Source organism: Saccopteryx leptura, chromosome 1, assembly GCF_036850995.1.
Source record: "Saccopteryx leptura isolate mSacLep1 chromosome 1, mSacLep1_pri_phased_curated, whole genome shotgun sequence".
NCBI lineage: Eukaryota > Metazoa > Chordata > Mammalia > Chiroptera > Emballonuridae > Saccopteryx > Saccopteryx leptura.
This window is the reverse complement of record NC_089503.1, coordinates 181,253,304-181,269,254: the sequence shown is the minus strand read 5'-3', so window position 1 is coordinate 181,269,254 and position 15,951 is coordinate 181,253,304. Positions and strand designations below refer to the sequence as shown.

The 15,951-nt window shown below is 40.5% G+C and overlaps 1 protein-coding gene across 3 annotated transcripts in view; it reads right to left on the bottom strand.

The window, feature by feature from the left end:
- Positions 1-5,205: 5,205 nt before the first annotated feature.
- PLD5 (phospholipase D family member 5) overlaps positions 5,206-15,951 on the bottom strand; it is a 264,686-nt gene continuing 253,940 nt past the window's right edge. For all 3 annotated transcript variants that reach the window (XM_066382203.1, XM_066382210.1, XM_066382219.1), the window contains one exon: positions 5,206-7,447. In XM_066382203.1, coding sequence (XP_066238300.1) covers positions 7,191-7,447 — 257 coding nt within the window. In that variant the 3' untranslated portion in view covers positions 5,206-7,190. The remainder of the gene's footprint in view (positions 7,448-15,951) is intronic.

Here is a 15,951-nt window from a genome sequence, read left to right as displayed (position 1 = left end):
GGCAGCTGAAATTGTGTCCACAAACACCTTTTCTGTCATCCAGGCCAGAGACTACAGCCTGGTCTCACAATGGTTTCTGCACTAAAAAAACCCACAATTCATTTACTCAAAACTAAAACATATTGGCAACAATTTTTTTTACAGAGACAGGAATATTATTACAAAGATGCCTCCTTGGGAAAATACACCAAGTGCTGGGAACGTAGGCCCATTGAGCCAGCTGCATTTACCTTACTCGTCACTTGTAATGCTTGGAAGCTTGGATGCTCAGAAGAGACGGGTTTGTTTCTGAAATGAAGCTGAAGAGAAAAAGAAATGCCTCATCTTACCGAATGAAAAAAAAATATCTTCTCTGAAAAAACTGAGCACTTGTTTATATGAAAGGTTTGAGAATTTTAATGATGTCCCCAAATTCAGCCCTTTATCATGCCAGTATATTTAGGTATCTTAAGGATAATAAAATAGATGTGTCCAGGTACAATTTTATCCTATTTACATAAAGAAACATTAAAAAGACAAGATATCCTTTGTAAAAGAATTAGAAGTTTGGTAGTTAAACATAGGAAAAAAAAATGCCTAATAGCCTATTAAATCTCACGGTTTTTTTCCCCATCAAATTGCCAAAAGGCACACAAGCAATCAGTGACTGTTTTTTAGAACTCTGTAAGTATGGGACTGTTAATTGGTCAAAAATAATAAAAATATGTTTTTACAATTTCTAGAAACTTCTGGAGAAATCTTATGTAGTCACCATTAAAAGCAGTATCTTCATAATTTAGCTAAAGATGGAAATTCTGTCAAATGGGAAAGGCAGGCTATGAACTGTGGTTGACTTCAGGGTTATTCAAATACTTCCACTAACTCAAACAAATAAAACAATAAATAGCTATTTAGTTACCAACATATAGAAGGAAAAGGTGCTAAATTTCAGCAAATGGAAAAATGCTAAATATGAATTAATTTTTCTAATCTACCTTAGGTCAAATGGATATTATATTACTTTCTCCTTCAAAAAGGCTTCTAATATCTCTTGTACACTGTTGGTGGGACTGCAAAAATGGTACAGCCACTATGGAAAACAATGTGAATAGTCCTCAAAAAACTAAAAATAGATAAACTGTATGACCCAGCAATTCCATTTCTGGGTCAAAGAAAATGAGAACACTAATTTTAAAAGACATATGCACCCTTATGGTCATTGCAGCATTATTTACAATAGCCAAGGTATGGAAACAACCTAAGTGTCCATTGATAAGTAAATTGATAAAGAAGATGTGGCACGCATATATATATATAATATATATATATATATATATTATATATATATATTATATAAATATATATAATGCACTATACACAGCAATAAAAAGAATGAAATCTTGTCATTTGCGACAACATGGATGGATCTAGAGAGTATTGTGCTAACTGCAATAAGTCAGGCAGAGAAAGAAAAATACCATATGATCTCACTTCTATGTTGAATCTAAAAACAAAACAAACAAAACAAAAAGGTAGAAACAGACCAGAGGGATGGTTACCAGAAGGGAGGGGATGGAAGGATGGATAAGAAGAAGAAGGGGGACATAGTCAACAATATTGTGATAAGTTTACACAATAACAGATAATTACTAGAATGAGTGGGGTGATCACATTGTAAGATACAAAAATGTTGAACCACTATACTGTACCCTTGAAACAAATATAACCAATATAAGATTATAAAGCAACTATACTCAAATAAAAATAACTTTTTAAAAAGGCTTATAATAAAGTATACCACCTCATTGAGAATAAGTACAGAAAACCAAAGGCTAACTGTTCTAAGTGAAGGCAGCTTTTTACATTCCTTAAATGTTAATAATAATGGAATGAATTTTGGACAAAGAAACTCACACAAGTGGTCACATATGATTAAAAAGAAAAAACAGACTCTAAGATAAAATTCCTGAGAAAGCTGGACCCCCCTGGGTCTGATGTTATCAGGAAATTCTTAAACATTTTTTAATTTTTTTCTTTAGAATTTAGTTCAATAAAAGTTCTTAAAAGCAAAGAGAAAACACAGAATGAATCAAAGTCACTTGAGAAAAGCCACAGGCTGATGGGAAACGAGCTTTCGTTAGTCCCAGGTCTGCGAGGCACTTTTCACTGTGGGAACAAAACACATTTTTCAAAGAGTAAGATCAACCAGAAATGTGATCAGACCCATCTCACTGAGAACCAGCTCAGAAGAGAGGCGAACAAGAGCACAAACACAGCCCAGAGGGAAGAGTAGTGTCCAGAGCTTCCCAGACGCAGTTTCCCCACAGCTCTTTGAATTCTTTTACTGAGTCAGCTTTGACTTTTCAAAGACACTAGTTTTCCTGCCATGTCCTGTGGAGCTTCAGAACCCCCCCTGAGGCATCTCTTTATAAGACTCTTTAAGGACACTGAGAGTGTCCCTCACTTTTATTACTTCCAGGTACTCAAGTGTGCTGTTCATAGAGCATGGGTATAAAGAATGTTCTATGTCCTCTCCAGTGGTTTGATAAGTTGTGATACAATTACTTGATATGCTAGTGGCCTGTAGCAGTGCAGTGGGAACCAACAGTATTTGTGTGTCAACGATTAGATTTGGGGGTGATCCAAGTGGTGTGGCTGGGAAGCACAAAATCTGTTGACACCCATAGGCAAGTTTTCATCTACAAGGTCCATCCAAAGGTCTACAGTAAGCAGAAGTAATCTCATGTAATGAATCACTGTTTAAAATTAATGCTAGCAGATAAATAAGGCACTAGGTTACAGGAGTTGCACAGAAATCTAAAACAGAGTCTCAAATTGTGTTTTCTTGCCACCCACTGGAAGATAATTCTTGGGATGTCTGTTGGGGGAAATGAAAGTCGGTAGTCTGTTTAGCACAGACATAGTTTAAAAAAAGAGGAAGACCACTTCTAGAGGGGTAGACAAAGCATCCAAATGAAAAAGAAAGTTCTGCAGAATGAAATGTTCTCTTAGGAGACATGGACCCATGTGTACAGGGGCTGTTTTCTTGGCTGCCAATGGAAGGCCCGTGTTGCCTCCTGGAGTCAGTGACCTGGCCACAGCTACCTGGACCACCTGGCAGCGGGGGGTTGCTGGGTCAAGTAGAGTCCAGATACTGCTGGTGCGTGGCAGAAAATCTCAGGGCACAGCTCCTGGTGCTCCCTTTCTGATGGGGTTCAGAGGGAAATGGCAATGGCGGTCAATTCATAAAGGACACAATTCTTCTCTATCACATGCAAAAGATAGTGACTAGAAGGGGCCCCTTACACCAAGCCAATGCTTGTCCCATGGCTGTCACAAATACTCTAGGGCAGTGGTCCCCAACCTTTTTTGGGCCATGAACTGGTTTAATGTCAGAAAATATTTTCACGGACCAGCCTTTAGGGTGGGATGGATAAATGTATCACGTGACTGAGACAAGTGTCAAGAGTGAGTCTTAGACAGATGTAACAGAGGGAATCTGGTCATTTTTTAAAAAAATGAAACATTGTTCAGACTTAAATATAAATAAAACAGAAATAATGTAAAGTTATTTATTCTTTCTCTGTGGACTGGTATCAAATGGCCCATGGACCGGTACTGGTTCGTGGCCTGGGGGTTGGGGACCACTGCTCTAGGGGACAACTTGAGCACTAACAGGGAAGCAGCCTTCTTTCCTATCTTCAGATGTCCTTTTCAAACTCAGCCCAAGTTGCTTTCTTTACTTGGGATGGAATGCAATATGTTTGTCCCCATGCCTACTCTTTGCTTTCTTTCTTTTCTTTTTTTTAATTTATTGATTGGTTTAGAGAGAGAGAAACATTGATTTGCTGTTCCACTTGTCCATGCATTCATTGGTTGACCCCTACTTGTGCCCTGATCAAGGATTGAACCCATAACCCTGGCATATGAGGATGATGCTCTAATCAATTAAGCTCCCTGGCCAGGCCAAGGGTTGGACTTTCTTTCTTTTTAAATCATTACCAAAACCATATTTACTGAGAAGACTGGCTGGATAATTCCCTACTCAAAGAAGGATTGGATATAGGGTAAATATTTATAGTCTTACAGACTGGCCATTATCGATGAAGAATTTCATCAAGAATTCCCCAGTCATTCATAAAAACAAACTACCCTTAAAAAACACAGCTCTCATTTTATGAATTTGACTCCACAGGCAAGAGAAGTGAAGGCAAAAATTAATGAATGGGACTACATTAGACTAAGAAGTTTTTGCTCAGCAAGAGAAACTGATAACAAAATAAACAGAAAGCCAACTAAATGGGAAATGATTTTTTCAAACAACAGCTCAGATAAGGGCCTAATATCCAAAATATACAAAGAACTCATAAAACTCAACAACAAACAAACAAACAATCCAATAAAAAAATGGGAAGAGGACATGAACAGAAACTTCTCCCAGGAGGAAGTACAAATGGCCAACAGATATATGAAGAGATGCTCATCTTCTTTAGTTATTAGAGAAATGCAAATCAAAACTGCAATGAGATACCACCTCACACCTGTTAGATTAGCTATTATTAACAAGACAGGTAATAGCAAATGTTGGAGAGGCTGTGGAGAAAAAGGAACCTTCATTCACTGTTGGTGGGACTGTAAAGTAGTACAACCATTATGGAAGAAAGTATGGTGGTTCCTCAAAAAACTGAAAATAGAACTACCTTATGACCCAGCAATCCCTCTACTGGGTATATACCCCAAAAACTCAGAAACATTGATACGTAAAGACACATGCAGCCCCATGTTCATTGCAGCATTGTTCACAGTGGCCAGGACATGGAAACAACCAAAAAGCCCAACAATAGATGACTGGATAAAGAAGATGTGGCACATATACACTATGGAATACTACTCAGCCATAAGAAATGATGACATCAGATCATTTACAGCAAAATGGTGGGATCTTGATAACATTATACGAAGTGAAATAAGTAAATCAGAAAAAAACAGGAACTGCATTATTCCATACGTAGGTGGGACATAAAAGTGAAACTAAGAGACATTGATAAGAGTGTGGTGGTTACGGGGGGAGGGGGGAAAGGGAGAAGGAAAGGGGGAGGGGGAGGGGCACAAAGAAAACTAGATAGAAGGTGACAGAGGACAATCTGACTTTGGGTGATGGGTATGCAACATAATTGAAAGACAAGATAACCTGGACTTGTTGATCTTTGAATATATGTATCCTGATTTATTGATGTCGCCCCATTAAAAAATAAAAATTATAATAAAAACAACAACAACAACAAAAAACAAAAAAACACAGCTTTCTTCACTCTCTGTTAACCATCCAGTAAAGCAATACTTGGAAACAAGAATTGTGATTGCTAGAGGACCATCAATAGCCATTCTACACCAAGCAAACCCACGGGATAAGATTCATGGGTTCCTCCATTACTCTTTATGACACATTTAGAAGTCAAATCTCTAGAAATAATAAGAAAAAAAAGTAATTAAGATTGCATTTTTTTGCTCTGAAAACAAATGCATGCCAGTACTAAAGAACCATCCTCAGCACAATGTCAAGTTTTATGTTGATGTCATTTATGCTAATGTGACCTGACCCAATGACAACAACCCTGACATCCAGGAGCATTATTGCATTGCTGTGTTCCTCCACATTTGCAACTTGCAAGTAAAAACTGTGAATTTGTCCTCCCTTGTAGGTTCTCCAGGAGAACCTGGTATTGATTCTATCAGGAGATCACAAAGATTATTTCAAGAAAAAAAATTCTACATCATAATGCTTAGCATTTATATAGAAGTTCTTTTGATTTCAAAACAAAGTTATAAATATTTCCTACCATAACAACATCTTTGCGAGGTAGGTGAGTATGTACTGTCTCTATGTGACCAATAGAAACCCGAAGTCAAGGAGAGTCAGGAGCCGTATTAAGACAGGGCATCCTGATGGCCGCCAGCTCTAGGCTCTGAAGAGGCCATGCCTCTCTCTAGTGTAGCAACAGTCTCTGTTAATACAGGGTTATACATTGTCTAGATAAAAAAACACACAATGACATTATAGAACAATAATCCAATATTTTTGTTTCTTAGTAAAATATGTTAAGCACAGTATTTCAATTGCATTTCTCTGAAAAGCTTTTGGTATATTAAATAGCAGAAGGTATATTAAATAGCTCTACAAACGTTTGCTGGAATACTCCTATGGAACAGCATAATGATTCTAAAGAAATTGAAATCCACTGACACATAGAGATCTTTCCTTTATAATGCTGGAAACTAAACAAAAAAGTGAAAAACTACTTTATTCTCTATAATGTGGACTTTATAGTTTGCTGGATATTAGCAAACAGCTACTTAATTTTTCTGAACTTGAGAGAAAGGATACATAATTGCTGGCTGTGTTTTGTTTTTTTTTTTTTGGCTGTGGTTTTAAAAGATCCACTTGGTAGCGAAAAAATGCAGTTGAAAGGTGAAAATTAAAGACTCTTATTTTCATTTTGTATCCACTCTGAGGAATTCATACACTTTCAAAAATATTATCATACTTAGAACCAATGTTGAGGCCATTATAGGGACACTGTATCATAAGAACATTTTGTGAGAAGAGAAATTGATACAAAATAAAATCTACGGTATTAGACTAAAACGAACCAGGAGGCAAAAAAGATATTTTTAAAAGTATTGAAGAATGGCATGAGAATTTCATGCTTGGATAAATAAGAGGTCTTAGAGATGGTTTATAAGGATAAACACTAGGTCTGATCTCTTGTCCATGGTGAAATCTCCATTTTCTTCTCTAAGTCAGTAGTTCTCAGAATAGTAAACAGCTTACCTCATGCTAAGCTTCCTAAGAACTGACCACGTGTGTCAGCAGAAAAAGTTCTTAAACTACAAAGGAAGAGGCATCAAAGCCTTAAAATTTGTATGCAAACGTAAAAACTAACTTTCAAGCAGAAATGACATTCTCTGTCAGAAGAAACAAATACAAAATTCTTAAATTTAGTGTACACGCCACTAAGATATGGTTAGATATTACATGACGTTCAGAGATTTTTTTTTATATATATGTGTATATATATACGTGTGTGTGTGTGTGTGTGTGTGTGCTTCTCCTCTAAAAAAAAAAAGACATAGTAAATTGTTTTTCTCTCCTCAAGTCCTTTATGTATAAATAAGAAATCTAAGGAGTGCCGTCAGCGTGTTCGTTCTTGTTACACACTCATGGGATCCTTCCCACTTGCGTTGTGAGTGGCAGTTTTGTTTTTGGAGGGTTTGAATTGGAACAGGCTGGAGCAGTTCAGCTGTTTGGTGGGCTGTAAGCTTCTGGCGTAGGGTGAGTACCAGTCCCTCTCGAATACATCTTTCAGTTGCTTAATGATGCTCGTGTTGTTGTTCACATCTGCTTGGTTGATAACAAGGCCTGTACCCGCATTCTGGGTAAAATCATTTCCTACCCAGTCAAAATTTCCTGCAAACAGACAAAAGAAATAATGATGAGGGTCCACTGGGGAATATTCTCCCTACAGTGAAACACAGAGCAGATCCTATTAAAAAAATAATGAAATAAACACCCAGGAAGGACAACATGGAGACTAAATTGTGTTGACAGCTCAGGGGAAAAAAAATTCCAAGAAGCCTTACATATGGCAGATTAATATTTGCATGTTATTTTGGCGTTTTCTTCAGCTTTGCTCAACGTGAAACTCAAAACAAGGAATCTGCTGTTCTTTTTGGTAAATGTTTGCTCTTATTGACATTCACAAGATGCAGTAAATACAGCAACATTTGAAATATACAAGAATTCACTTAAAAATCCTGTAAACGAGTACCTTCTCAGAAATGCAACATCTAATTCACATGTACAAAGGAGGGATTTTAATTAGAATGCGCAGAAGCTCTCAAATTGAAGGAGAAGCTGAAGCCAGAGCAGGAGAACCAGCCCCTGCCTGAATACCCAGCATACTCCTGGCTTGGGCTCAAATAATTTTCTACTTCCTGTTCTGCTCATCAGCCTAGAAGCGGGGGCAGCTGCTGGGACAGCGGGCTCCCTACTCTGAGTGCCTGGTGTAAGAAAGTGTATATTACTTTGCTAAAGCAGCTGTAATGAAGTACCACAGACTGAGTGGCATAAACAACAGAAATTTATTGTCTCAGTCTGGAGGCTGAATGTCCAAAATCAAGGTGTGGGCAGGGATGGTTCCTTCTGTGGTCTGTGCGGGAAGGTTCATTCCAGACTTCTGTCCATGGCTTGTAGATGGCTGTCTCTTCACAGCGTCTTCCCTCTGGCCATGTTGGTGTCCACATTTCCCCTCTTTTTTTTTTTTAAATTTATTTCTCTGAAGCTGGAAATGGGGAGAGACAGTCAGACAGACTCTTGCATGCGCCCGACCAGGATCCACCCGGCACGCCCACCAGGGGGCGACGCTCTGCCCACCAGGGGGCGATGCTCTGCCCCTCTGGGGCGTCGCTCCGTCACGACCAGAGCCACTCTAGCGCCTGGGGCAGAGGCCAAGGAGCCAACCCCAGGGCCCGGGCCATCCTTGCTCCAATGGAGCCTCTGCTGTGGGAGGGGAAGAGAGAGACAGAGAGGAAGGAGAGGGGGAGGGGTGGAGAAGCAGATGGGCGCCTCCTCTGTATGCCCTGGCCGGGAATCAAACCTGGGACCCCTGCACGCCAGGCCGACAATCTACCACTGAGCCAACCAGCCAGGGCCCACATTTCCCCTCTTTATGAGGATGCTAGTCAATGTGGAGTAGGGCTCACCTTAATGACCTTTTGACATGATTATCTCTGTAGAGACCCTATCTCTAAGTAAGATCATATTCTGAGGTACTGGGGGTTAGGACCACAATATAAGAATTTTGGGAGGACACAATTTAGCCCATAACAGGTAGTAAGGCTGGGATGTGTCCCAGAAGGGGCTAATAATATCTAAGTCACTCAAACGTGGTCAATCTATTTTATTTCTTTGTATTTTTTCAAAGTGAGAAGCAGGGGGAGGCAGACAGACAGACTTCCGCATGTGCCTGACCGGGATCCACTCAGCATGGCCACCAGGGGGCGATGCTCGGCCCCTCTGGGCGTTGCTCTGCTGTAATTGGAGCCATTCTAGCGCTGAGGCTGGAGCCATCCTCAGTGTCCAGGCCAACTTCACTCCAATGGAGACTTGGCTATGGGAGGGGAAGAGAGAGACAGAGAGAAAGGAGAGGGGAAAAAGGTGGAGAACAGATGGGCACTTCTATGTGCCCTGACCAGCATTTGAACCCAGGACTTTTAAATGCTGGGCTGACACTCTACTACTGAGCCAACCAGCCAGGGCACAGATGGTCAATCTTAAAGGGGGAGTAGATAAAAGGCTTCCCAAAACTCCCACTCAAATCTTGTCTTTGGTATCCAATGGGGAGAGGGTTCCAGCCAGAGAATACAGGTTTCTCCTCAGGAGGGTACACTGCTGTTCATTGCTTTGTTCTTTGTCCTTCGTTTAATGTGCATGTACTGAGTGTCTAATGAATGTCTACCAGGTACTATATTGGAGCCATGCTATAAAACTGAAAATGACAGTTCCTGCCTCTGAGGAGCGCAAGAGGGAAGCACAGTAATTATAACACAAAGCACATGAGAGAGCACAAGAGATGTGTGTATACCATGCCATAGAGCAGGAGAAAGACAGACCTTTTTTCCCCTGTAGGACAGAGATTCATTTATGAAAACTTCTACTACAGTTTGAATAGGAATCTATTTGTTCATTTACAATAATATTAATCTTATAAAAACCAGTTTTTATAACTTTATCAGAATGCCTTTTATAATGAAAACTACGGTTTTGACACCAAACCGATTGCATTAAAGACACCCCCCCACACACACACACACACGGACACATTTTGGAGTTGAAAGGAGAAGGAAATTTCTAACGCCAGCTAGATAAGCCAGGAAAGGAGCCTTCCGTTGAGTAATGAGACATACATAGAAATTAATCAATTAGGGAATTAGGGAGCCACAACCCCAAAGGGATGTGGACAAAAATATGATTAGGATCTTGAAACATGGCAGGGAAGAGCTAAGGGTGAGGTTGGGATAAGGGACTTAGAGGTTAGAGGAACTATTGTTTGTTAAATGACTACTATTAGGAAAGCACTGTGCTTGTTACTTATAAACATTATCTCACATAGTCATGGGTTTAATGTCCACTTTACTGATGAAGAGCATGAAGCTTACAGAAGTGAATAAAGTTGCCCATCACATGGCTAACCAATGGTGCACCCAGTCTGCCAGCTCCTGAAACCATCTACAAACATTGTTCTCCCTCAGAAAGATTTAGCTGTGTCCAGAATGACAGTTATTTCATAAATGACCACCAGCATGGGTCTGGTCCAAGTTCTCATTTTGCTCTCCCCTTTAATTCACAGCTGGTTTCATACAGAAATGGAAGGTGTTTCAAGTGTGAACTTGACTTCCCGTTTCAGCAGCGGCTCCTCAGGCATCACCGCAGAATTTGCTGAATAAGACGCCTCCACAATATCAACTCCCTTTTCCATGTGGCTCCCCTGGGTACTGGAAGGTGGTTCCCTTGTCTGTTTCATTTTATTCAAGTTTATTCCTCAGGGCCTAATAGCAGGTGCTTAAATGAAATTATTATCAGCAGAGAGAAGGATCTTATCTCTTTTTCTTTACCCTCTCTCTTCTATGCCCCTTCCCCCAACACCCATAACATTCCAAGATGCTGTCAATAGCTACACGATAGGTAGAACTTTGGATGAATTTTATTCCTATAAATAAGTGAGCTGTCTATCAAATTGTTTACAATATCATGTCGGAGTCTCTGTTTATAGATCCCCTTTTCTGGTGCTGTGTTCCCGACAGTGTGCTCTTAGAAACGTGGCCCCACATTCAGAGGCTGTGTCTCTGCACATGCTCAGTGCTGGGTGAGCCCGGGCTTGGACCTCCAGCTGGGGAGGAGCTACTGCAGTCTGAGAATTATTTGGGAACCTGCTGGCAGGTGGTCTCTTGTATTCATTCCATAAACAGCAGGTGCCTGCCTTTCAAGAACTTTTGGCTAAGACACTGAAATCTCATTCCTACAGCAAAGGGGCCAGGCAGTAAATGAAGCAGGGACAGTGAATTTTTATCTCATTAACATTATCTCATTCAGTCTTTACTGTAACACTCCGAGGTGATAATACAAACTCTCTTATTCTGATGGGGAAATGAAGGCACAGAAAGGCTAAGTCATCTGTCCAAAGTAGGGATGAAAAAGTATCAGAGCAAGGGTCAAAGCCAGGTCTGACTCCACGGCCCACATTGAACTTCTGTTCCATGTCACCTCTGATCCTAAAGTCATGCCTTGTGCTAACTGTGCATGTCACCCTAAACTTCAATTATCAGCCCTTAGTATTGGCACATGAGGCCACTCTGGGAGTTCTGCTCCATTCCTCTGCGGATGACACTCTCTGAAGGAAACATACATAGAAATACACTTAGGGGTGGCATGGGGAAGGGAAAAGATGAGAGGAGAGAAGAGATGAGATTTTGAAGCCTTATTCTGGGAAATTAAGCTTTTCCTTCAATGCAAAATAGATGAAGCCAAAATCCCGTATCTCTATTGACTCTCAAAGGCTTCAATTAGGTTCTTCTCAGGAATTACAGATGCAGGCTATTCTTACAGTCCCACAAAGCCATTCCTGTACCAGTGTGATCACATTTTCTTCCTGATGGCTTGGCTAAACTTCAAAATCACAGTATACGCTTCAGTATTGTTTTCAATTGGGATATTTTCACCCAGCTCTTTCTGAAATGCCTGTTTCAGCTTCCAAATGCAGCTGTAGGGACAAGATGCCAGAACTGTGGTGCCAGCCTCAAGAACACCATGGTGATGGTGCAGATGAACTCACTGGGAAGGTATATGGGCCTCAATGTGCCTTTTCAATGCCTTCAGTCAACTCACCACCCCCTTGTCAGTCCTCTAATAATAGAAACCTCATCTTTCTGATGAGGTTGCTAAGCTTGACTCAAATATACTCTGGAGAATTCAAAAATTACAGAGATGATACTGTTTGGGGATTCTTCTGTAAGTCTTGTGAAAATTTAATAAAGCTCTAATTCTATGCAAGGTCTAGTGTGGATTTTTCTTAATTCAGAATTCTCAGTGGGTGTCTGAGTGATGACTTAAGAGCTTTCCAGAACATGCTGGTAATTACTTAAATTATCAATGATTTTTTTCCCTCTTGGTGCCCTTTAAATGTTTTTTATACTAGAACTATGCCTCACTCTGTGGAATTAATGTTTTTCTAAAATGCCATGTGTAAAATAAATTCAATTAAATATGCATTAGAATACAGATTCCAGAAATAGACCCACATAAATATAGTCAACTGATTTTGACAAAGTAGCCAAGGCAACACAATGGAGCAAAGACAGACTTTTCAACAAACAGTGCTGGAACAACTGGACATCCACAAGCAAAAAATAAATCTAGTCAGACCTTACATCCCTCACAAAAATTAACTAAAAGTGGATCATAGACCTAAACGTAAAATTCAAAACTATGGCCCTGGCCAGTGGCTCAGTGGTAGAACATTGGATGTCCCAGGTTCGATTCCTGATTAGGGCACACAGGAGAAGTGATTATCTGCTTCTCCCCTTCTCCCCCTTCTCTCCTCCTTCCCCTCCTGCAGCCAGTGGCTTGATTGGTTCAAGCATGGCCCCAGGTGCTGAGGATTGCTCCGTTGGAGCGCATCAGCCTCAGGTGCTAAAAATAGTTTGGCATTTGAACATCAGCCCCCGATGGGATTGGTGGGTGGATCCCAGTCAGGGCACATGTGGGAGTCTGCCTCACTATCTCCCCTTTTTTCATCTAAAAAATAAAATTCAAAACTGTAAGACTTTTGGGGAGAAAATCTTGGTGACCAGGGGTTTTGGTGAAGAAATTTTAGATACAACATCAAAGGCATGACCCTCAAAAATAATTGATAAGCTGGACTTCATTAAAATTTAAAGTTTCTGCTCTGTGAAAGACACTGTCAAGAAAAGGAAATGGCCTGACCAGGCGGTGGCGCAGTGGATGGAGCATTGGACTGGGATGCAGAAGGACCCAGGTTCAAGACCCCAGGATAGCCAGCTTGAGCATGGGCTCATCTGGCTTGAGCAAAAAAAGCTCACTAGCATGGACCCAAGGTCATTGGCTCGAGCAGGGGGTTACTCAGTCTGTTGAAGGCCCGCGGTCATGGCACATATGAGAAAGCAATCAATGAACAACTACGGTGTCACAACAAAAAACTGATGATTGATGCTTCTCATTTCTCTCCGTTCCTGTCTCTCTGTCCCTGTCTATCCCTCTCTCTGACTCTTTCTCTGTCCCTGTAAAAAATAAAATAAAATAAAATTTAAAAAAATTAAAAAAAAAAAAAGAAAAGGAAATGATAAGCCACATGTTGGAAGAAAATATTTGCAAGAGACACATCTGGTAAAGAACTGTTATCCAAAGTTACAAAGAATTCTTAAAACTGAACAATAAGAAAATAAAATACCGAGCCCTTGCTGGTTTGCTCAGTTGAGCAAACCCAGTGTGTTGGCCCAGTGTGTGGATATCCTAGGTTCAATTCCCAGTCAGAGCATACAGGAGAAACAACCATCTGCTTTGCCACCCCCTTCCCACCCCGCTTTTCTCTCTTTCTTTCTTCCCCTCCTGCTGCCATGGCTGGATTGGTTTGAGCGCATCAGCCTCTGGTGCTGAAGATAGCTCCTTGGCCTCCACCTCAGGTGCTAAAAATAGCTCAGTTGTAAGCATGGCTCCAGATAGGCAGAGCATTAGCCTCAGACTGGGGTTGCCGGGTGGATCGCAATAAGGGCACATGCGGGAGTCCATCTCTCTATCTCCCCTCCTTTCACTTGGAAAAGAAAGAAAAAATATATAATTAAGTAAGTAAGTAAATAAATAAATAAATAAATAAATAAATAAAAGAAACTGAGAAACCAAAACAAAAAATGGGCCAAAGACCTTAACAGACACCTCACCAAAGATGATATACAGATAATAATAAGTCAATGAAAAGATACTCCACATCATATGTCATAATGAAAATGTCAATTAAAACAACATTAAGATATCACTACACTCCTGTTAGAATGGCCAAAATCCAGAACGCTGACAACATCAAATGCAGGTAAAGATGTAGAACAACAGGAATGCTCATTTATTGCTGGTAGAAATGCAAAATGGGACAGTCACTTTGGAAGACAGTTTGGTGGCTTTTTACAAAACTAAACATAGTCTTATCATCCAATCCAGCAATCATACTCCTTGGTATGAAACCTGCACCTGGATGTTTTACAACTATGACAGTTTTAGTCATAATTGCCAAAACTTGAAAGCAAACCAGATGTCCCTTCAGCAGGTGAGTGGATAAACTGTGGTCCATCCAGAAAACAGAATAATATTCAGCACTAAAAAGATATGAGCTCTCAGGCCATTAAACAACATGGAGGAAACTTAAATGCATATTACATACCAAGTGAAAGAAACCAATACAAAAAGCCTGCACACTCTACGATTTCAACAGTGCGATGTTCTGGAAAAGACAGAATGATGGTGACAGTAGAGACCAGTGGTGGCCAGGCATTGGGGGGAGGATGAAGAGGCAGAGCACAGAGGGTTGTGAAGTCAGTGAGAATAAGTACTCTGTATGACACCATGGTGATGGATGACATACATATCTTATAACACTGTCGTTTCATATTTGTCTAAACCCATTGAATGCACAACATCGAGAGGAGCCCTAACGTAAAGTATGGACTTAAGTGATTATGATACCAGTGTAGGTTTCTCAACTAACAAATGCACCACTCTGGTGAGGGGTAATGGGGGAGGCCGCACATGAGCGGAATCAGCAGACATATAGGAAATCTCTGTACTTAATGCTCAGTTTTGCTGAGAACCTAACACTTCTCTAAAAAACATGTTTCCTTTTTTTTTTTTTTTTTTTTTTTTTTTTACAGAGCAGAGAGAGAGTCAGAGAGAGGGATAGACAGACAGGAATGGAGAGATGAGAAGCATCAATCATCAGTTTTTATTGCGCATTGTGACACCTTAGTTGTTCGTTGATTGCTTTCTCATATGTGCCTTGACCGCGGGTTTTCAGCAGACCAAGTAACCCCTTGCTCAAGCCAGCGACCTTGGGTCCAAGCTGGTGAGCTCCTTGCTCAAACCAGATGAGCCCGTGCTCAAGCTGGCGACCTCGGGGTCTCGAATCTGGGTCCTCGGCATCCCAGTCCGACACTCTATCCACCGCACCACCACCTGGTCAGGCGACTTTTTTAAAAAATAAAGTCTACTTTAAAAAGTGCATTATAAGGGAAGAAGGGAGACAGCCAGGAATGAATGTTTACCAAGGATCTACCTAGACAGATCAGAGGGAATGTTAGGAGTTTTTCATATATCATCTCCTTTAATCCTCATTCCACCACCAAAGGGTGGGAATGAATGGGATAAAATCGCCCCGGTTTGCAAATAAAGAATCAGCAGAAAGGTGACATGGGACTTTCCACGGACTTTCTGCTTGTGTTAGTTTTTAAATTCAACACAGGGTTGTCTGACTCCGAAACACTATTTAATTCATGAGAGAAACATTTGGGTCCAGACAGGAGTCACTGCTGAACGTTCACTAGCACCTTACTTTTAGTAGACCCTGCAGGTGACATGTCCAGATTCGAGTCCCTAAATCCTACTGTGCCTGAAACCTGACCCTTCCTGAAAATTCCCAGCACTTGAGCCAAAAGTTCTCATTCTTGAAGAAATAATTTTGAGTTTGTTTCTGTCAGTTGCCTTAAAAGAAACTGATTTTATTCCACTTTCCATAAATTGATGAACATGAGAAAATCCCAATGATCACATGTTGGGCACCAAGAAGGACAACATGAATAAAACAATATCCTCATATTCTAGAACAATCCAAATGGTATTGGTGTTCTATGAAT